The 21,300-nt window shown below is 48.9% G+C and overlaps 10 protein-coding genes across 10 annotated transcripts; 6 read left to right on the top strand and 4 right to left on the bottom strand.

The window, feature by feature from the left end:
* Positions 1 to 126: 126 nt before the first annotated feature.
* BDV27DRAFT_55153 (Alpha/Beta hydrolase protein) lies at positions 127 to 2,380 on the top strand. Its single transcript, XM_032076912.1, has 4 exons — positions 127 to 179; positions 245 to 536; positions 591 to 1,082; positions 1,148 to 2,380. The coding sequence occupies exons 2-4, from the start codon at positions 411 to 413 to the stop codon at positions 2,237 to 2,239; spliced, it is 1,710 nt and encodes a 569-aa protein (XP_031922468.1). The 5' UTR covers positions 127 to 179; positions 245 to 410; the 3' UTR covers positions 2,240 to 2,380.
* Positions 2,381 to 2,702: 322 nt separating this feature from the next.
* BDV27DRAFT_136254 (tyrosine-protein phosphatase) lies at positions 2,703 to 3,748 on the top strand. Its single transcript, XM_032068722.1, has 2 exons — positions 2,703 to 3,212; positions 3,295 to 3,748. The coding sequence occupies exons 1-2, from the start codon at positions 2,708 to 2,710 to the stop codon at positions 3,624 to 3,626; spliced, it is 837 nt and encodes a 278-aa protein (XP_031922467.1). The 5' UTR covers positions 2,703 to 2,707; the 3' UTR covers positions 3,627 to 3,748.
* A 200-nt stretch (positions 3,749 to 3,948) lies between these two features.
* On the top strand, positions 3,949 to 5,052 carry BDV27DRAFT_55131 (DUF3632 domain-containing protein). The gene is made up of 2 exons (XM_032076911.1): positions 3,949 to 4,202; positions 4,294 to 5,052. The coding sequence occupies exons 1-2, from the start codon at positions 4,028 to 4,030 to the stop codon at positions 5,016 to 5,018; spliced, it is 900 nt and encodes a 299-aa protein (XP_031922466.1). The 5' UTR covers positions 3,949 to 4,027; the 3' UTR covers positions 5,019 to 5,052.
* BDV27DRAFT_55128 (putative pH signal transduction protein PalA) lies at positions 5,053 to 7,933 on the bottom strand. The gene is made up of 7 exons (XM_032076910.1): positions 7,891 to 7,933; positions 7,590 to 7,827; positions 7,469 to 7,523; positions 6,525 to 7,419; positions 5,901 to 6,475; positions 5,452 to 5,854; positions 5,053 to 5,396 (listed from the first exon to the last, which is right to left on the bottom strand). The coding sequence occupies exons 1-7, from the start codon at positions 7,896 to 7,898 to the stop codon at positions 5,087 to 5,089; spliced, it is 2,484 nt and encodes an 827-aa protein (XP_031922465.1). The 5' UTR covers positions 7,899 to 7,933; the 3' UTR covers positions 5,053 to 5,086.
* Positions 7,934 to 8,240: 307 nt separating this feature from the next.
* Positions 8,241 to 9,494, bottom strand: BDV27DRAFT_149632 (putative mitochondrial carrier protein; the record flags this gene model as incomplete). The annotated part of the gene is made up of 6 exons (XM_032071091.1): positions 8,241 to 8,444; positions 8,493 to 8,830; positions 8,889 to 9,107; positions 9,166 to 9,239; positions 9,288 to 9,322; positions 9,381 to 9,494. The coding sequence occupies 6 exons, from the start codon at positions 9,492 to 9,494 to the stop codon at positions 8,241 to 8,243; spliced, it is 984 nt and encodes a 327-aa protein (XP_031922464.1).
* A 2,637-nt stretch (positions 9,495 to 12,131) lies between these two features.
* Positions 12,132 to 13,919, top strand: BDV27DRAFT_136247 (putative sterol carrier protein). Its single transcript, XM_032068721.1, has 2 exons — positions 12,132 to 12,900; positions 12,960 to 13,919. Exons 1-2 carry the CDS (start codon positions 12,407 to 12,409, stop codon positions 13,840 to 13,842), a joined length of 1,377 nt encoding a protein of 458 aa, XP_031922463.1. The 5' UTR covers positions 12,132 to 12,406; the 3' UTR covers positions 13,843 to 13,919.
* Positions 13,920 to 15,386: 1,467 nt separating this feature from the next.
* BDV27DRAFT_149630 (uncharacterized protein) lies at positions 15,387 to 15,986 on the top strand (the record flags this gene model as incomplete). The annotated part of the gene is made up of 2 exons (XM_032071090.1): positions 15,387 to 15,536; positions 15,588 to 15,986. The coding sequence occupies 2 exons, from the start codon at positions 15,387 to 15,389 to the stop codon at positions 15,984 to 15,986; spliced, it is 549 nt and encodes a 182-aa protein (XP_031922462.1).
* Positions 15,987 to 16,271: 285 nt separating this feature from the next.
* On the bottom strand, positions 16,272 to 17,582 carry BDV27DRAFT_136243 (uncharacterized protein). Its single transcript, XM_032068720.1, has 4 exons — positions 17,296 to 17,582; positions 17,022 to 17,231; positions 16,870 to 16,966; positions 16,272 to 16,812 (listed from the first exon to the last, which is right to left on the bottom strand). Exons 1-4 carry the CDS (start codon positions 17,395 to 17,397, stop codon positions 16,706 to 16,708), a joined length of 516 nt encoding a protein of 171 aa, XP_031922461.1. The 5' UTR covers positions 17,398 to 17,582; the 3' UTR covers positions 16,272 to 16,705.
* Positions 17,583 to 17,588: 6 nt separating this feature from the next.
* Positions 17,589 to 19,318, top strand: BDV27DRAFT_136242 (RNA-binding protein). The gene is made up of 3 exons (XM_032068719.1): positions 17,589 to 17,697; positions 17,769 to 18,399; positions 18,460 to 19,318. The coding sequence occupies exons 1-3, from the start codon at positions 17,664 to 17,666 to the stop codon at positions 19,172 to 19,174; spliced, it is 1,380 nt and encodes a 459-aa protein (XP_031922460.1). The 5' UTR covers positions 17,589 to 17,663; the 3' UTR covers positions 19,175 to 19,318.
* An 834-nt stretch (positions 19,319 to 20,152) lies between these two features.
* Positions 20,153 to 21,118, bottom strand: BDV27DRAFT_55077 (guided entry of tail-anchored proteins factor 1). Its single transcript, XM_032076909.1, has 3 exons — positions 20,951 to 21,118; positions 20,656 to 20,842; positions 20,153 to 20,560 (listed from the first exon to the last, which is right to left on the bottom strand). Exons 1-3 carry the CDS (start codon positions 21,035 to 21,037, stop codon positions 20,244 to 20,246), a joined length of 591 nt encoding a protein of 196 aa, XP_031922459.1. The 5' UTR covers positions 21,038 to 21,118; the 3' UTR covers positions 20,153 to 20,243.
* Between the last annotated feature and the right edge of the window lie 182 nt (positions 21,119 to 21,300).

Raw genomic sequence — 21,300 nt, 5'->3', positions numbered from 1 at the left:
AGTAAGATCAGTTGCGTGTATCGTCCTTAATGCTGGGACAACGCAAGGCAGCTTCACAAAGGCGTGATCAGGCAAGATAATAACGTTACTATTGGTTCATGAAGCTACCTGTATAACTTAGGAACCAGGATACAGTTGCCTCATAGAGCACATGTGACCATTGGACCCTTTATTTCCGGGTGAGTGAATCACTCCCCTTGTCTGTCTAGCATACCGAGGAAACTGAAGGGAAGTTCCGTTGAAGTTCAGTGAATTCACTACCGCTAAGGGATTTAGATAAGTGAAAGCTCTTTGTATAAGAAAACTGCTTTCTGGTTAATGAGAGCGACTTCAATATTTTCATCCCATACCGCTAACCGATTGATATATTTCTTGATTCTTAGCCACTCTTCTGTCTTTGATCTGCTACAATGATCATAGATCTTTCTATCTCCGCTCTTACGTTTTTCCTAGTAACGTATTGGCACATATGCGCGGCCTCTTCACTGCCTGTAGTTGATCTAGGTTATGAGCTCCATCAAGCATTCTCGCTAAATGTAAGGCACTATTTCACCACAACACCAAGGCATTAGCGGCTGACACTACCGCAGGAGACTACCGGACTCTACAATTTCAGTAACATCAGATACGCCGCCCCACCTCTTGGAAGCCTACGGTTTCGAGCCCCGTTGCCGCCTAAGGTCAACCGCGCTGGAGTCCAGACAGGAGCAGTGGGTAGGATTTGCCCACAGGCTACGCCGATATGGAGCAGATATATCATGTCGCAGTTTTTGACAAGCTACTTTACGAATGCAACGTTTAGCGCCTCCCTAGATGTCTCCTCATACCCAGTCCCACTCGTCCAAGACCCCAGAATCTCGGAAGATTGCCTTTTCCTTGATGTTGTGGTTCCACAGAAAGTATTTGACCGAGTTCAGGGCAGAACCCCTGTACCTAAAGAAAGTTTGGCTCCGGTTATCGTATATTTCTATGGCGGTGGATATGTTCTAGGCGACAAGAGTGGTGTTGATCCATCTGGTCTCATTCAACGGAGTCAACAGCAGGGAAAAGATGGGATAATTTATGTGACTCTGAACTACAGGGTAAGTATCTCGCTCTTTGTAGGTGAAAAGAAAACGGTACCTCATCGCTGACTACAACTTCATAGCTCGGTGCATTTGGCTGGCTTGCTGGTCACACAGTATCCCGGAAAGGAACCCCCAATGCCGCACTTCATGACCAGCGACTCGGCTTAACCTGGGTAACTCAGAATATTCATCTGTTCGGAGGTGATGCCGATCGAGTCACTGTCATGGGCGTATCTGCCGGATCAGGGTCCATCCTTCATCGGCTCACTGCGTACAAAGGGCTTCAGGGACCTTCTTTATTCCAACAAGCCATCCTGCAAAGCCCCGCCTGGGAGCCGAACTATGATACAGACAAGCAGGAATGGACATTTCGCCAATATCTCAAGCTCCTCAACGTTAGCACCATCGAGGAGGCTCGTCAGCTATCTTCTGAAAAACTCATTGCTGCCAACGCCCACCAGGTATCAATCTTTCTCTACGGAACATTCACCTATGGCCCCGTGGTGGACGGCGTCTTTGTTTCTGATCTCCCGGGCAAACTTCTACTGGGCGGCGAGTTCGATCACAGCGTGAAGATCTTGAATGGTCATACACTAAACGAAGCTCTCATGTACACGCCCCCATTCAGTTTTCAAGATGGGGGTCTACTCGTACTCATGGACGAGCACTTCCTTGACCTCTCGGAAGAGATGAAAGAGACCATCGTCAATGTTCTATACCCGCCCATCCTGGATGGGAAGTACGGGTACCGCGGCTGGGTCGAACGAGTCTCCTCCGCCCTCTCAGACATATGCTTTCAGTGCAATTCATACTACTTGAATCACGCATACAGGAACAGCACTTACACCTACGTATTCTCCATCCCTCCCGCTATGCACTGGATGGATCATCCGTACTCATTTTACATTAAAGGTGCAAAGCCACTAGTTGAGAATCCTCTCTTCCAAGTGACAAACGAGACGGTGGCCTTCATCCTACAAGACTACATTACGAGTTTCGTTCAAACGGGAAGGCCGGCTTCTTCACTAGCCCCGCCCCTCGAGATATACGGTCCTGAGAGTCGGGTGGTTAGTATAGGATCGGAGAATATCACGAGGATGCGTGATCCAGCATGCAATGCGCGGTGTGTTTACTGGCAAACTGCGTTTACCTATAGTCGGGACGACTTGTGAGGCGTATTTCGATCATTGCACGGTGGGTACCGATTATGGGAGGTTGGGACAATGCAGATAACATGGCTGTCGAGATTATAAGGTTGCTTTTCAGACTGTAGTAGAAAGGCCACAGAGCATATGTATGTACTTCGGGAAGAAAACTGCCATTTACTTTAGTTTACTGTGTGACTAAAGATTCTCTCCTCTCTCTCATTTGAGTCATATTTTCGCTGCGAACCACCTAAAACCACATACATTGTTTATACGAGCACATTCCTACCCTCGTATCCCAGGCCTCGTATAAAGGCACAGTCATACATGAACAAGACCCGCACCTCCCCAAAGATAAACTTCTATAAATAGCCCTTCACTGTTCCGGTAAATCTATATTAAAACCCACAACCACCATCACAGGCACTTAACGTATCTTCTCTATCACCCCAATACCATAAATAAAACAAACCCAAAAAAAAAAACACCGCACAAATGGAACACAACCAAACCCCCAACTACAATCTCCAAGAAATCCTCTCAGCTGACATACGAACCGAAATCCCACCCGAAACAGTTACCACCATAACATCGCAACGCCCCTTCGTCACCATCCAGGGACTCTTCAACATCCGCGACATCAGCAGCGGCAATCTGCGCCCGGGATACGCCTACCGCTCCGGCTTTCTATCCAACATCTCAGACGAGGGCAAAACATCCCTTCGCGATGTGGGGATATCCACCATCTTCGACCTGCGCAGACACGATGAACGGACGAAATCGCCTAGCCCCGCCATCGAGGGCGTCGAGACCGTCTGGGAACCGTATACCCGCGACCCGGAACCGACTAACCCTCTAGACTTCAAGGAAGAAGATCAGGGCGTCTCCGGGTTCCTTAACATGTTCATGTGTATTGTGGAGATCTCGACGCCTGTTTTTAGAAAGGTCTTTCTGCATATTAGGGATTGTCCGCAGAGGCCGTTTCTTTTTCATTGTACTGGTATGTATGTATGTATGTATGTATGTATGTATGTATGTATATATGTGCAAGTAACTAATGAATCGGGTTCGATCTAATATAGCCGGTAGAGACCGTACCGGCGTCCTAGCGGCCTTAATCCTCTTGCTAGCGGATACGCCCTCGGACGCTATTGTCCATGACTTCATCCTGAGTCGCGTCGGAATCGAACCCGCTCGAAAGATGCTAATGGCAGCCTTTCCGACCCTCTCCGGCGCTGTAACTCCAGAGAGTACCGGGTGGCTGGAGCTGATGAGTGTGCGGGCTCCTGCGATGGTTGCGTTCTTGGATACGGTTGAACAGTCTTTCGGTGGTGTGAAGGGCTATTTGACAGGTATATTGGGGTTTTCAAATGAGGATGTGGAAATCATGCGGGTGAACTTGAGGGGCAATTAATGAGCGTTTCCTATTTTTCTTCCTGTGGATGTTATGATAGATATCATTTTGATAGATGGGGTTGGGTGGGAAGGACCTATGAGGGACTTCATCCTAACATCCCCTCACCCACTACGTATTCAATCAATATTTCTCCAATCAGATATCCTAATACTATCTAAGCTTCGCTTCTTTTTATCAACGAAGGATAATACAAACCATAAACGGCATATCAAATTAGGGTCCCGATAGCATCACATGACATGACATCATGACCAGTATAGTCATTCCAGCATCATCATACCACCCTCTATAATCTATGAAGCGAAATGAAAATGAAAAAGAAAGTAGCATAAGATCACCCCGAGTAAAGTACCCTAATCCACACGGACAAGTTTTCTTCCAACCTAAATAAATGTACAATGAACACCCTTGACACCCTAGCGACAGACCACGGCTGGGTCCATGGCTCCGTGACCAAACCCTTCACGGCCATCGTCACCCTCTACATGGGCCAGCAATTAGCGCTTGAACTTGCCATACAGGAGATAGTCAGTGTTGTGAATGAGGTATATTACGGAGGTGATAGTGATCTTGGTATTCTTTCCCAAACTTTTGTGTCCCTTGCAATATATGGCACAGATAAAATAGCTTGTATTTTCAGACTAACTGGTTACACTCTTCAAAGACGAATATCTAAAAGATATATGGAGCACAATAATCCACACGTCCCGGAAGATCCCTCGGGAAAAGCCGCATACGCCTCCTGACGTCCCAACGGCTCTTCAGATCCGTCTCGCTGCCCTTCTCCTGACGCTTAAACGCCAGCCGGACCCGGCGCCGATGCCCACAACCCATCTGCAATCGCCTGTTAATACTCGCCGGGACCTGTCCTGGAGACAGCTGCCGCTGTTCGAGGAGACGGTTTATGAAGCGCTGAAGGATGAGCCCGGGCGACGGGCGGAATTCACCAAGATCGAGACCGAAGGATGGGTGAATTTCATGGCGTTTTTGGCGCTAATTACGAAGGAGCGAATCGTGGGGCTAGAGAGCATTGGGGTGGTCGTCCTTCGGGAAGCATTGGAGGAGAGACACGATTCGCTTCCGTCAGCAGAAGGGGGTGATGATAGGAAGGCCGATGAGGCAACGCGGTTGAATGTGTTTGTAGCTGCAGCGGCCATTTGGGCGGTTATTATGGGGGAGGAGCTGTGGGAGCGAATGGGGCAGAAGGATGAGTGCCCAGTGGGTTTATCTCTCGGGCCTGCGCCTAAGCAACTTATTGGAACAATTCCTAAGCGGCGTTGGGAAATGTGGATTGATCGACTTCAATTCCTGAGCCTGCGTGAAGATCTTAAGATATGTACAAGAGAGTTGGCGGCGGAAGCTGCTGCTGTTATGATGCGGGTTCTATGATACTCAAGAAAAACAGGTGTAATGTATGATGTACCACGACTCTATAATTGTGAGTAATGCAATATATATTAGGAAAACTTCACTCCCTTGCTCGGATCCCAGGTCCCTTGTGTTCCGAATCGAATCCCCATATCGGGTGACCACACGCCGGGAGCCATCGAAGGTCTTGTGTTGGCTCTTGTTGGTTGGGGTGCAGTTAGTGGCTCATCCCTTGGTGGTTGGTGCTGGACCGGTTGAGGTTGCGGTTGCGGTGGAATTTGAGCCGGTTGCTGAACCGGCTGGACAGGCTGGGCGGGTTGGGCGGGTTGGGCGCTATACTGGCGTAAATGTGGTTGAGAGAGATTGAGTGAGGCCATCGCCGCAACGCTGGTGATCTCCCTGCTCGAGTCAGCGCCTTGAAGTCAAATATTGAGCTTTCAAACGAACTACCCACCCTTCTATTTGGCTTGCCTCCATCCTCCGCTGATGCACAAATGCTTTGCAGTCATCCCGAAATCGACCTACAATCTTGGCCAGATCATTGTAGAATTTCCGTCCCACCTCGATGTTTGAGATGATTTCCTTATATTTCAGATAGCCATTTTCCAGCTCTTGCAAGGCCTTCTCCCGCTCCTTGGTCGAAGCATCGCCCGTGTGCGCCCGAGTAAATGCACGGTTAGCCTCCCGCACCTGCGCAGAAATCTGGTCTTGCTCGTGCTGCTCCTGGGTCACCATCTCCAGATCTGTATCGTACAGATGCAGCTGCTCCTCGAACAAATCTTCGAACTGGCTCGCCTGGATCGCCTGCATGGGGAACTCTCGCTCCAAGCGGGCAGCTTCCTTGAGAAGGGCTTTGCCTGAGAGTTGTCAGTACTGGTCTTCGAACCCAGCCTTGTAACTTACTGATGTCGTCCGATTTGGCTTTGTCCTTCAAAGCCTGCGCTCGGCGTTTCCGTCGGATCTCCAGCCGACTTACTTCGCTCAAGCAACCCCGTAGCCGAATAGATTCCCGTTCGACCTCTGGCGGAATTGCCGCCCTCCGGCTGCTAGGGACGTACATCTCCAAATCTCGATTAGTACCGGTCAAAACTCGGAAGACCGCCTCCGAGTCTCTCAGCTTTTGCTCTACCAAATTATCGCTACTCTGAGCGGAGGAAAAGTAGCCGTCTATCTCTCGAGAAGTGGTGTACAGCTTCGATGCCGCTGCTTCGGATGACTCTCTGGCCCACCTGTCAGTTCCGTATTTGCGGCGCGAAGAGTCATCCTCTGCCTTTTCTGCGGCGAGTAGTTCAACACCCTCATGGTATGCAGCTTTGTCATTGGCCTTCACCCTAGCGGTATCCTCGAGTGACCTCCGTAACCGGTTCAAACCATCTTGCTGGCGCATTTCTTCCGCATGGGAAACCAACGTAGGCGGTAATCCAAGAGGCTTTTCCAGAGCCTGCAAGGAGCCCGGAAGATTCAGAGATGACAATAAACTGTACCAATTAGTATCTTTCTCGCCATGACCTAGATTTTAACACTCACTCCCGTAATTTGTCCGTCATAGTCTCCAGCTCCCCGATTATTGTCTCGTTGACAAGCCGATCTCGGCGATCAGAGTAAATACTGGCAGCGATATGGACGGCATATGGCACCAGCTTAGAAAATAGCGGCTGCCCTAAAGGTCCGTTGTCTCCCAACATGGAGATAGCATCGGTCACCTGAGATGGCGCCTTCGCTGCAACCATACATGCGCGATCGATGATCTTCAGTTCTGACTTTGGCGGGACTGGGTTGAGATATATTACATCGTTGTCTTTCTCGGCACGCTTTAGGTCCTCCGTCACACGGTTCTTTAGTCCCTGCAAGTCCCCTAGCACAGTGCGGTTGATCCAACGTGATTCCTTCAGGGCCTCGTTGACACACACCTCGCTGTCTCGAAGACGAGCCACCTCTTCACCATACTTTCGCTTCTCCAAACAGTCTAAGGACTGGCGATACTGCGCAGCGGCAGCAAAATGATGATGTTTGGCTGTCATATGATGTATCCATTCAGGACTAATAGCATTCGATTGGACCGCATAGTCACCTCCTTCTGCGTAGAAATCGGAGACCTTGGCCGCCAGCCGAGCAATGGAAGCATCTTTCAGCCCATCCTTGACGGCCTTCTGCCAGAAGCACTCTTGTCCCTGCGCGAGAAGAAGTTGTTCCAGGCTCTGTAGTGTCATATCATCCATATCCTCCGGGGGAGAGGTACGAAGGTCGGGAAGGATATCCGTTCGGAGATGTGCCAAGACTCCAGCGGCCTGGCAGAAGTAGTTGCATGCCTGTTTGAGACCATCTGGTGTTGTACGGTTCACCGAGAAGGCTAATTGTGAATACAGTGCTACCAGGTTAAAGAGGATATTCGCAAGTTCAAATCGAATATTGTTCTGCGAGACTTGTACTCGTCAGCAACGACGTTAGTGACCGAATTACTCTTCACGTACTCGGTCTTGAGGTATTGAAACCAAACGCAGGGTACCATGGAAACTCGACTCCAATCTGTAAACTCCCGCGTCAGTAACAGCCTTGTGGTCAGTTCGCACACCGCTATGCTACGTTACTCACATCGACCGGAAACTTTCCACCAAGCCATTTCAACTGCGCGGCATATGTGACCAACCGACTGATCCCACTAATATGCGGCTCCTGGACGTGAATCGCTTCATTCCGCAGGCGATCTATGATCAATAGATCATCTGCGAACATATCTGGACGCTGGTCATACTTGGTCGAAATATACTGGGTGATCGCATCTGCCAATGAAACGGTGTGAGAGCGTCGAAAGGGGATCTGAAGGATATTTCTGAGCAATAAATTAGCCTAGACAGTCAAGCGGGAACAGCATATCCTTAGAGACAGCACATACGATGTCATGCTGGGCAACGGTCAAGAGCGCAATGAGAGAGGGATCGTCGCCGGGCAACTTTTGTTGATGTTTGAAAACCCAACCCCACCGGACAACGGATGACGTTGTGTGTTGGCCTGAGGCACCACATACTTGATATTTGTATTTCTATAGATTCACTCCGCACAATAATTTGTGGCTACACGACAGGTAGTATTACAGATTAACAGTAAAGTTGTTCATTCTGTATTTGCGTGGAGCCTCAGGCTCATGCACATATGTACTCGATAAAATATAAATCATCAAAGCATACTCCGGCAGTCCTAACGCCAATGGCCATCTGCACAGCGGCTAATGTCCCAGAAATCGCATCAATCCAACTGATTGATCTTCATCTTTATGTATTCGAAGATACTGAGCAAGATCATATTGTTTACCCCAGTACGGATGAGAATAATCGAAAGTCCTTTATACATACTGGACTTGGCAACCGCAGCCGACGCCTCCCCGACTTCGCTGGATTTGCCGAGTAACACGCTCTGGGCGCGAGTCTTTCGAGTATCAAGTGGATAGGTCTATGACAGTTAGTAACGCACATATAGGCATCATCGTTGGGTACTTACACAGAACCACGGAACAGTGCTGCAAATTGCCCCGGCAATCATGGGACCACCGAATGGGGATTTGTCTGGGCCAAGCTCTTTTGATGCGACTTGCTTTACCGTTTCGTAGACACTGAAGTATAGGCCAGACCCGAGAGTGTCACGCAGAGCGTGCAGATGAAAGCCGGTGTACAGGCCACGGATTCCGTAACGTTTGACAATCTGCCGGATGGCCTCAATAGTGCCGAGACGGGGCTTGCTACGCAATGAGGGGTCATTGACCGCATCTGGCGAGGCTTGGGCACGATTTGACACCAAGACGGAGGTCTGAACAACATTCTTAGCAAGCTCGAAGGGGCCTTTAACTCGAGTTAGTATTTAAAGCTCAGGTAACGAAATGCAATTATTCAGTCGTACATGCAAGCGGAGAGGTAATGAGTCCAGCAATTAGTCCAGCAGTGGTGAACGTCACAAAGGTAGATACGGTAGGCGTGCTGCCCGGTTGATTGTACATAGCCAGAGGAGACTGGCCAGTCATTCTCTCGAAGAAATCTGAGATACGATGTTTGGCAGCGTTATATGTAGAGAAGTTTACAACCCGAACGGCTGTAACACTCGCTAGAGGTGGCAGAGCCCCTGCATGCAGGCTCGTCAATTATCGACCATTGATCATTCCAAGTCAGAATTGACGTACCGGCAACGTAGCCACGGGGTCCTTCAGTTCGCCACAAGTAGCGGACACACTGAAACACATTTTTGAAGTTGTGGCTAGTGAGGTCAGCACAGCTATTCCTATTGGATATGTTAAGCACTCACGTCTGCATGCGAGTTTTCACATTTTCGAGAGGAGTCTAGGGGCAACCAATTAGCTTCTCTCCATTTAAACATCTGGTCTGGTCTGGGACGTACCACAGCAAGTGTCGCGCAGATCGTGGAAGTCGCCGAGGCCACCTGGGTCTTGTAGTTCTTGAGGAATTTGTTACGAGTTGCTTCATCCATAATCCAGGTACTACCAGTCGGCATCATGGCAGGTGAAGGTTGTGAGGGGGAAGGAGGAAAGGGCGCATGTTCAGAGTGTTCGTCAAGAGTCATCCCTGGAGGTATCCCATTTGGGGCGAAATGGGAGAGGCCTTGCTTGATTGTCGCTTGTATGTTCGATTCGGTTCAATGTCGTGAAGCAGGCTGGGGAACCCTATGGAACGCAAAGCGGTCTCTCAACGTGCGAGCAGACCGTTCGGCGTCCCACAATTGTCCATGAAGCAGGGGTCTAGACCACCTTTTGTTTCCGGGACTCGATCCGTAGAGAGAAGGTGCGGATACCTCGCGGGGGGAGACGATGTCGGTGGTTAAATCAGTGAAGGGGAGGCGATAGTAGAGGCCAGTAGTAGGGCCGTAGCGACAATGTCCACGTCTTTCGTGTCTGCACACCCGACACGGCTACAGTCGAAGTTGAATGGTTTTCTGTGACCAAGTGTAGAATACACCACAGTGCCTTTTCTATCACACTCAAGAACAATCCGATGGCAGAAAAAAATAGTGCAATTCAGGAGCTACCTATATAAAGGAACCATAGGGTCAGCTTCATCGACCACACTCGGCCTTTACTTCATTTCACCTCTTCTCTACCCAGTCTTTCTTTTTCTTCGTCTTGGGACCATTGTGCGAAAAGCAAATGCAAAACCAGAGAGAAAAACCAAACATACCTCCAGGGACGAGACCTCCACTTTGGTGGGTGTGGAAGAAAACCCAATGCTAGTGAACACACTCGAATGGGATGAATCGAAGAGGGAGAAGGTTGAGGGGATCACCAGCTGCCCATGATCTTAGTCGGTAGGCACGGACTGTAACTTAGTACAGTTGGTGGTAATTTAGGTAAGTTCCAGCTGCTAAATTACAATTGCAGTAGAAATCCCAGCAGGTATGTGGTTGAGGACAGTCAATAGTGGATCATCTTTCTCCCCTTTCAACTGGTCGGTTCGCTCGAACTGGTTTAGACTGTCTGTCCAGTGACGTCGTCGTGAGGCATCCAGTACGACCTCCACCATACACACTAAACCCACCCTACTTTTCCTTAGAGGTCGATCCTCCCATTGCTGGACTCTAGTTGGAAAGGTACCACTTATTACTCAATGAGCGTATGGTAAGATTCGAATGTTACTTTTGTTCTCTCTCTCATTCCAATTACCTTCCACCATAAGACAGCTAAGTCCCGAGTACTACTCAGCAATCGTTTTGTTGTTGGTTATCCTTCCTGAGTCAAGGTACTGCCCCCCCCCTTTAGGGTAGAAATTGACCAGTGCCCACCAGTGGCAAGGGCGTAAAAGCGTATCGGACCAAACCAGTCCGGGCGGTGGTAACACCCGCTCCGTCTACCCCGCCCAACCAACGGACTCTCTGATTGATTGAGGAATGAAGAGGATGGGTGGACCACTCCGGATTTAGTCTAGGTGAGTGCCAGGGACAAATCATTAGAATATGACCTAGACTAGATACTGCCTGAGTTATTGACGGAGTATATAATTCTTTGTTGAATGATAGGTAGACGACAGCCATCCTATCCCCCTCCCCCTCCCCCTCCCCCTCCCCCAGAGTCATGGAGTAAACCTTCATATCTATTCTTTTGATCGTGCGTATTTGGAAAAAGCCCCTCATGATGATGAAGTCAAAAAGAATCCTCGTCCGTGTCTATGATGAAATACTACTCGATTCATGAAAATATTAAGATGAGCAAAATTGCCTCATAAAGCAACTGACGATTATCATTCAATATCTCCACCGTCAGGAAGCTTATGGATCGACAGAGTGTATCGTTGCCCGTACCACGGTTATGTAATGGACCCGACCATCCCTAGTCGCAGAATGGTGTCGTAATAGTAGGTTCACTACTAGTAAGAGCTATGTAGTAGGTAGTCTAACTAATCTGACTCGCAATCAGAGAGACAAACAGCTGCCCGAACTTTGGTCCCCTTCAGTACATCACCCATGTTACTGGCCAGAATATCAGGGCATCATCAACTTAACAACTTGAAGTGAGCTTTGATCCGGTTTACGTTTACCAGCTAAATCCTGTCCCAACCCCACTTGGAAAGTTGATATGCCATGTGATTGGGGACTTTTGGGTGGGAATCGGCTTCGAAGCTCAATCATACCTGTGCTTCTTATACTTGACAACCTTAAGATCTGAGAACAGAGGAACTAGCTCTACTATGTAGTGCTTGTTCAACCCCCATTACACTAGGACAAGTTTCTTGTTCATTTCATGAATGCATTATACATATGTAACAAAGCATGAACCCGGCTAATATTCCGCGGTACCGAACCCGATATATACTCATCACCCTCCAAGATATTGTGGCCCAACAAGTTCTTGATGACCTCGGACCAAATTATATACCTCTTTTTGATCAAATTCCATAGACATTGTACTTCTCTTGATCTGATCGTACAACCCTCGGAACCTCACGGCCGACCTAGGTATGTACAACGCAATCATGTGAGATGGACCAGAAAAACAGGAGAGGCTTGACCATGACTACCCTTGATTTTCAAAGCGAGATGATCAGCAAAAAGCAATAGCTGTAATTTGCTATTGCATCGTACAGCAGAAAGGCATGAGATATGAAGAGTTGTGCAGGACGTACACAAAGACAAAGGGAACAAAGAATATCCTCGGGACCTCGGTCGGCGGCTCCCCGCAAAAAGTACCGTGTGGCTTTCTCCGCAGTAAATCATTCTGCAAGGATTCATATGCTGCTTCCTTACCCGATTATTATAATAGTGCCATGATGTTTTAAATGAACAACGTTTTCCCAGTTCTCCATCTCAAGTCAATCTACAGTATTCCACACGGACTTTACTTCTCTCTCTCTCTATCTCTCTCTCTCCTTTCTTCCCTCCTTATCAATTAGAGTCTCCGATAACCACCTATCGTCACAATGGGCAAGAAAGCAACGTCTCCCGCCTATGTCCTAGGTGTGGGCATGACCAAATTTATCAAACCCCGGGGCAAGGTTGACTATCATGAGCTTGGTTTTGAGGCTGGTGTCAAGGCCATGCTGGATGCCCACATCAACTACGACGATGTTGAGCAAGGGGTTGCGTGCTACGTCTATGGTGACAGTACCTGCGGCCAGCGTGTGTTTTATCAGTTCGGTCTAACACAGATTCCCATTTACAATGTTAACAACAACTGTTCAACGGGCTCCACTGGCTTGGCGATGGCCCGTACGATGGTTTCTCACGGTGCCGCCGACTGTGTTCTCGTAGTCGGTTTCGAGAAGATGAGTCCTGGAAGCCTTCAGTCGGTTTACAATGACCGAGAGAACCCCACCGGCTTGTTTGGAATGATGATGGCTGAGACCAGGGGAGTCACGAACGCTCCTGGCGCAGCTCAAATGTTTGGAAATGCTGGTCGGGAGTACATGGAGAAGTACGCTCTCCGCGGCCCATCTATCTGTTTCTACAGAATCTAACTGACATGGTGTATAGGTATGGAGCGAAGAACGAAGACTTTGCCGAGATAGGCCGTATCAACCATGAGCATTCCAAGCGCAACCCGTACTCGCAGTTTCAGACCGAATACACCCTTGAGCAGGTTCTCAAGGCGCCCATGATTCACGAGCCACTCACCAAGCTTCAGTGCTGCCCGACATCGGATGGCGCCGCTGCCGCTGTCATCGTTTCCCAAGAATTCCTGGATGCTCGGCCGCATCTCAAGGACCAGGCGATCTTGATTGCGGGTCAACAGCTGGCCACCGACAATAGCACCCTATACAACCGAAGTTCAATTGACTTGATGGGTTTCGGAATGTCTCGTAATGCTTGCCGAGCGGCTGCTAAGGAAGCCGGCGTGAATGTAAAGGATATCAAGGTGTGCGAGTTGCACGACTGCTTTTCCGCTAATGAGATGATAACGATCGATGCACTGGAGCTGTCCGAGCCCGGTAAGGCGCATGAGATGGTCCGTCGGGGCGACATTACTTATGGGGGGAAGATGGTGATTAATCCATCGGGAGGCCTCATTTCAAAGGGTCATCCGCTGGGAGCGACGGGTCTTGCGCAGTGCGCGGAACTGGTGTGGCACCTGCGTGGTTGGGCAAACAACCGGTTGATTGATGGAACGGATTCCGCCCTGCAACACAACCTGGGTCTGGGAGGCGCAGTCGTCGTGACTGTCTACAAGCGAGCGGATGGAAAAGTTGCGACGCTCGTGCCGTCGGACGCTGTTGGAAAGATCAACGGTCTTGGCTACAACCCGGCTGTTGAAGCCAAGGGCTTCACAGCCGAGCAGGCAAAGACGGTATTGAGTAAGAACCACAGCAGTGAGTGGGCACTATCCGACACCCAGGACAGGGTTCTCGCTCGTTTCTAGATCAAGGTCGGTGTGGAGTGCAAAAGGCGATGATAACCTTGTCACAGTCCTCTATTGCGTTTGCCCTACCATCTTCGTATTTGTAAATTGTTTACTCCGTATACATAGTTAGAATGACGAACTAAGTAATTAGTTATTCAAGGAACCGGAATATCGTACAGCCGTATTACTAGCTAGTAGGATTTAGTTAGTTGTTAGCTGTAGATTACATAACCATCCCACAAGCTCCACCGAATAAATTTCGGCGTTTGTTTGCCGCCGGCTTTTCCTTTCTTCAACATATTTCAGGTCTCCGACATACCCTTGTTGATGGAGGTTTTGACCTTCAAAGCTCCCGTTCCGTCTGCAAATTTTAGACAGAGACCGAGAGCAATGAATCTGTGCTCGTTCTAATCCCATCACCTGCCATCCGGTGTAACCGGTTCGACTCCGGGGTTGTTTGGGTTCGCTTTGAGCATACACCCTTTTTGAGGGATTTTTGATGAGGACGCATGTCTGTCCTACCGTATCGAGTTGAGCGATCAACCATCTCCGTCTTGAGGAAGGTTGATTGCCAATCTTTTTCATTATAGTCCAGGAGAGAAGATGATCTTTCCCTTGCTCAACTGAAACCGCTCACAGACTAACAAACAGGTCAATATACTCGTAGAACCGCAAAGACTTTTTTTTTTTTTAGAAAAAGTCAAGCAAGGCATATTCGAAGTCTCGTCCGTCACTGCTCTATGATATTCGAGGTCAAAACCGTGCCGAAAACGACTCGTGGACATTGTCCACTTCTAAACGCTCCCTCGTGTTGCGTCCACCTTTTGTTTCAAATGGGGTGGTACGTGTCAAAGTAGGGAGATACATTCCGACTTGTGTCGCTGTAATTTTCCGGAATGTGCATTGCGTAGTCAAGATTTTCAAGGCATGTCCTAGTCTGCCTCCTTGGAAATTTGTGGCGTGTTTTGCAAAGCCAAGGCGGCGGGAAGGGCTTCCACGGTCACCTGCGGCAGGCTTCGACACAGACGGTAGAGCTTAATCGGTTGATCCCAAGGGGTATGTCGATCAGACCAGTTATGTTACCCCAGCCAAGGGCGAGCTGCAATATCTGGAAAGATCTTCTCATCCCAGGATTGGGAATGTAGTATTCTGACAATCTAATTATCGTACACCTTCCAATCAAATGATGAAATAACTACAGGAGTCCATGCCGTTGATTTGACATACCGTTTGCTCCCTTACTCCCTTGCTTTGCCATCGTATGGTGCTTGAATATTGTCGCGAGAAAGAAAGACCATACGCAAATCCACCTCGCAAACCCTGGGAAATGCCCCGTTGCCTCCCTTGGGTATGTATGTATGTCCTTGTGTATTTATCGTCTTGATAGCCTGTCTTCCCTATAAATGATCGGTTCGCTTTCCATAGAGAGAGTGAGTCTTTCGTTCTGGAGCACGTTCCCTCTGAAAGTTGTATACAAATATTTCGGCTGTCTCCATAGGCCTATTCACTCCTTTCAATTGATATTCTTTCTCGTTGCAATCCCAGTTCATACAGTTGTCAAAATGGCTCGTACTACACTCTCTTTCTATGCTGTTTGCTTCATCTTAGCCCTTACGGGCTCTGCTTTGCCGGCCAAGCCCGCCGACCCTTCCTCCTCTGCCGGTGAGGTTGCCCCCAGCGGCAGGGCGAATTTTGCCTACGATGCGGTGAAGGTGAGATATACGCTGAATACGCCTGAGGGACCGGTGATTGATAGGACCCAGTCTGTCACCCACATGGCGCAGGAGATGAATAAAGAATTCAATGACGATGATGAGACGCCGAAGCCCACGCCCATCGATACCCACTCTGTTCTTCCCACGCCTTCCAGCAGTGGATCAGCAACCAAGTCCCTAAAGGACAACTACGAAGAGCAAACCGCACAGAAAGTGCATGATCTCGAGGAGCCCTCATCCTCACCAGAACCGAAAGCCAACGCTCAGACAGAGCCTCCAACGGAAGAGCGAAAGCAAAACGAGCCTGCTCCCACTCCTACTCCCACGAAGCAGCAGCCCGCCAGCAGCTCCTCTGCAGCTCCAGCCGCTTCTAGCTCTGTTCATAAAGAAGACGCTATCACTAAGCTTCCTGTCGTCGGCCCTGTCCTGGGCAAAGTGCTGCTGTAAATGTTGGACCGGGAGGTACTGTATTGGATCCAGGGTTGTTGGAGCAAGTTAGGCGTCATTTTTTTGAACACTTCATCCATACATCTTAATCAAATCTCTAGCTATCGATTTCTAACCGACTACTTGGGCTTTGCCTTAGTCTGTAAACGCTCCTTGACATACCGTGTGAAGAAAAGCTGAACAATCTAATATGTGCTTAGTCCCTATTGGAAAACCTGTTTGATGTAGCAATGTATTTGAGTAACTTAATAACCCGTTTGATTAACGTACGGGCGCATTTCCTTGCCTGCAGGAGGTTGTTGAAATTCTGCTATAACGCTCAGCTCACGGGCGAAAGGTCAAACATGAAAGTTGAGATTATGGTTCTGAAGACTTGTGTATAGGGCTGGCCTCCAGCATAAGTAGGGATTATCATACATAGTTGCTGCCAATAGCTGCTTGAACCAAGCAGACCACACATGGGACCCTAGAATACACATATAGTACATCACTTACACATCTGGGAATCCTCCAAATAAAGAAAAATAGGCCTCTGGTATGGCGAGTCATGTTCCCTAACCCGGTGACGCACCCAGAAGTATGACCAACTGAGCTTCGCAGACCGCGGCATCTGGAATAGTCGCCTGCGGGGGCAACAGGTGGGTGCAGTGGCGTTTGATGTCACCTCTTGATTTGATAGTGAGATAGTAAGTTGCCCATCACTTGCAGCTAGAAATGGGTCATGAACTCTTATTTTGGTTTGCTCTCTGTTGCCCTTCGTAAAGACCAGTGTAATACCCCGCAAAGTACCAGGACATCATAAGATTCTTCAGTCCTTCATCTTGAACTAAAACATACATAAAGTCAGCTTATATAACGGCATATGGATGCAAGACCCTCTCACCTTGGGATAACACTGTCTGAGGCATGGCGGCTGCCATAGGACTGGGCCCAGCCGTGTGATTCGTTCCTTGAACAGGAACGTCTGGGCTGGCTGTGCTCTATAGTAAAATTTAGTTGCCTTGTCATAAATTAGGTGTAGCTACGACCACATACTTGCGAGACATCCGCCCGTGGAATGTTCTGAGCCTCAGAGGATGCCGCTACTGGATCGATTACCGGCTCGTCAACATCGGCCTCCATATGGTCATCTTCGTCGACTACTCCTTGACCATCCCCTTGGACTACCTGTCCATTTTCAGCCTCTTGAGCATCCCTCAATACATCTTCGACATTTTCCCCTTTGGCGTGGATGCTGTGGTAGAGCTATTCGGTGGTCTGTTAGAGGTGCATATCACGTGCGCCGGGTTTCAGAGGGAGCAAAAGGTACCTTGTATTCTTCTACTGCTTCGTCCCAACTCTGGACGAGCGCAGAGTCGTCCCAGATTTCTTCCTGTGTCAGTGCTTTGGTCGCATTCTTGTTCTTCCCCATGGCATCCGCTTTACTTTAAAACAAAAAAGGGAAATAAGAGCAGTTTTATTACGGCGAATTGTTGTGGTTGCCAGTGAAAGGCGAGGGAGGTTTACTTAGTAAATCGATAAGACTAAGACTGAGACGGAAGCTCACCGCTTGGCGTCCCGTCGGAAGAAAGAAAAAATACGTGCAAAAAAAAAAAAAAGTTTCCGCACCCTCTTACTATCAACAGGTTTGGATTGTAGTGCTCAACCACAGCCTACAATTTATTATTACATGCCATAATGGCCCCGGATAAGAAGGATAAGAAGCGCAAGGGTATGTTGTTCTTCTATTTCGCTCAGATTTTTCCGGATCGGTTCCCGTGCCACTTACTGACAATGTCACAGCTGCCGCCGCTACTGCCGCCGCCGACTCGCCCGCAAAGAAGACCAAGAAGGTCGAAGCCAAGCCCGCCGAATCCACAAATGCAAGCCCCAAGCCTATTCTGAAGAAGAACAAGGGAAGTGGTGCAGAGAAGCCTGCCACAAAGTTGAAGGTCAATGGCGAGCCGACAAGGCAGGCCAAGCCTCGCAAGCGCGCTGCCGATTTCCTCAGCGACAACGACGACAGCGAATCGGAGGATGTCCCTGAGACCAAGGCCGAGCCAGAGAAGAAGTTGAGCAACAAGAAGACTAAGAAGGCGGATGGTACAGCAGCCCCCGCTCCCAAGGCAAAGACTACCAAGGCCAAGAAACCAGAGCCTGTCGCAGAAGAGTCGGACGATGAGGAGATAGGCGATGAAGAGTCTGCCGCATCTGGTGCTAGCGCTAGTGAAGATGAGGAAGAGGATGACCGGACCGCCGCGCTCATTAAGGGCTTCGAGAGCAGCGGGGATGAGGACGAGTCCGGCGATGAAGGATTTAACCCCGACCAACCGGTTCCTAAGATTCCTGATTCTAAGAAGGCCAAGAGAAAGATCTTGAAAAAACAGAAGGAAAACAAACAAGAGGCAGAAGAGCCAGGTACTGTATACGTCGGGTGAGTATTCCAGCCCTTACTCGTTTATTGGTGAATTGGGTCTAACCAGCCATTTTACAGACGCATTCCACACGGTTTCTACGAACATCAGATGAAAGCTTACTTCTCGCAATTCGGCGAAATCTCTCGTCTGCGTCTTTCTCGGAATCGCATTACCGGCCGCTCGAAGCATTACGCTTTCATTGAGTTCACTTCCACCTCCGTGGCGAAGATTGTCGCGGCGACCATGGATAACTATCTGATGTATGGTCATATCCTGAAGTGCAAATACGTACCCCAGGAACAATTGCACTCAGAGCTCTGGAAGGGCGCCAACAGACGGTTTAAGCGGACCCCCTGGAACCGAATTGAGAAGAAGCGACTGGACAAGGCCAAGACCAGAGAGCAGTGGTCGGAGCGCATCGATCGCGAACAGAAGAGACGACTCGCCAAGGCTGAGAAACTCAAGGCTCTGGGCTACGAGCTCGAATTACCCCAATTGAAGAGTGTCGACGAGGTCCCCATTCAGCAGGAAGAGAATAAGACGATTGAGGCTTCGGAGACAGTATTCGAAGAATCTGCCAAGGCTATTGAAGCCCCAAAGGAGGAGGAGAAGAAGGTTGCTGATGATACCCCAAAGAAATCTAAGAAGGACAAGAAGAAGGTCGCACAACCAACCGAACAGGAGATACCAAAGGAGCAACCCAAGAAGGAGACTCCTGCAGCAACTGCTTCGCCTGCCACCAAGGCTGGAGCAAAGGCTAAGAAGGCGAAAAAGACCAAGACCAAGGCGTAAATCCCAGATTAACATTCTTTGTAACTTTCATAGCATAAATTATGTTTTCTCCATTGCCATGGGACAAAAAGCGGCTACATGTTTTATATTCCTACTCTAAGTCACATTAGTTAAGATTTCCAATACTTGAAAGAATAATGGCGATATCTTCCAGCAACGCTTCCTTTTCCTACATACAGTCCGACACATACAATTTCCGGCACAGTGTAGAGGACATCATTGGCTCTCCAGGATGTAAGTCACGTGGCTACGCTAGCCCACAGAAGGCTTAGTGGAACCACTTCGATCAGCCGAAAGACTAGAAAAAAAGCCCCAGCGGAACTTTTCGCTCTCGAATTCTTTCTCTTTCCAACTTCTCGCTCAAAGGATCGCATTCAAAGCTCACACACAGAATATTCTTAGCCGGATATTCTCCTCTCCTCAAGAGAGGCAATGGCTTTGGGAGAAAGTCCCCGGACATCCTGACCTTCATATCGGTCAGGCATTGCGGAAACGCGCCGCCATAGAAGCAATTCGATAGCGGCTGACTGCCCTATTCCCTCCCGTTATCTTGTTTGTATCCGACGCCTTCCACGGTGGAAACAATGGTGGTATAGCTGGGTGCCGGAGAGGGGTTTATCTGGGTTGCCATTCGTCGTGTTTGGATAGTCATGCGATTGCCTGGTTCCCTTGCAGGGACTGGGTAACTCAATGGGGCTCATTCTTGAGGCGAGGAGTTCACTTCTTTTTTTTTATCTTCCAGAGTCTGTAGCTTATGGTAAAGCGGTGCACCTTGTTGGCTTCACATCGAGCCGAGCACAGAAGCCCTGTCGCAGGGGTCGGACTCCCTTGTTTACATCTCGTTTTGCTGTTTCTTGCACTGTTCGCATGATGATATACCAATCATAGAGTCAAGCCCTGAAATCCCTACTACGGTAAGGGGTTGTTGACGATAAACGATTGTTTTCATATCTGAAGAACATCATTGTTGTACACTATTAGATAGATATCATTTTATTCTAACAGAATAAACTCTTGGTTTATTTTACATTCTCATGCAATCCATAATATGTAACATGGCAACCGTCAATCATTGCGTCTTTTGAGCCGTAGCAACCGGAGTAGGTCGTCCGTTCTGCAGAAACATCGATGTGACCATCTCCGCCGTAACCGTAACTGCCGTCGCGCACACGCTGTTCCAAACATGAACGCTCACCGACCCCATAGGAGCTCGGGGGAATGACAGAATCCATTGCACGTAGTAGGGGATCCACGCTTCCGGGAGCGCAAAAACAGGCGTCTTCGAGTACCAGAATTGAAGGAAGATTTTCAAGCCGTTCGTGCTAAGCCACCGGGCGATCTTGACACTCCAGTCGAAGGAGCTCTTCTGTGCCGAAAGTGTTTTGTCTGTAGGTGTGGTATATTTAGTCAGCCTCAGCATTAATTATGGAGGTATGGCTCAACGAGAATGTAGACAAGAGGGCGGTAGGCACATCACATACTCAGCTGTTCGTACTCATCCATAGTTTTGTCATGTCGACGCCTAAGCTTAGCCCACTTTGCGAACTCATCCTGAGAGCTGGTGTTGTTCATGTCTCGTTTCAACTCGAGGGCTTCGCGCTTCAACCGGCTCTGTTCCCGCGCATTCTTCGAAGTTGATGTGGGCAATTTCAGGTAGAGGAGCCATAGCTAGAGGTGAAAAGCCTTGTCAGTCAATGACAATTGATCAAGGTAGCAGTTGAAGTGGCTTGAACCGTGTGACTGGGTGTAGCTTGATCAGGAAACATTAGGACGTACCAAGCTATCAATCGTGCTTGCGCCAGCAGTATTCACCACGTAGATGGCAACATGGAGGAAAAGGATCGTCCAGATCAGGGATAACATCGTGAAGTGTGTAATTTAGGCCGTGGTAGAAATGTACGATTGGCAGAAGGAACTGACTGCACAGCTACTTTTTTTTTGGATTTGTGGGAGACCACAGCACCCACCTGCGCTGAAGAGATAATTAGACCTGCCCCGTGCGATCTCAAAATGACGAAAACCCCAATTAGCAGGTTAGGTCAGGAGAACAAGTTGAAGAAGAGTGAAAAGGAGAAGCTGGACACGTAGTCGGAAATGTTGTGGAACAATGAACTCTCGTAACTTGG

Source organism: Aspergillus caelatus, assembly GCF_009193585.1.
Source record: "Aspergillus caelatus strain CBS 763.97 unplaced genomic scaffold BDV27scaffold_267, whole genome shotgun sequence".
NCBI lineage: Eukaryota > Fungi > Ascomycota > Eurotiomycetes > Eurotiales > Aspergillaceae > Aspergillus > Aspergillus caelatus.
Note: the sequence above shows the minus strand (reverse complement) of the source record. Positions and strands in the feature narration are given on the sequence as shown.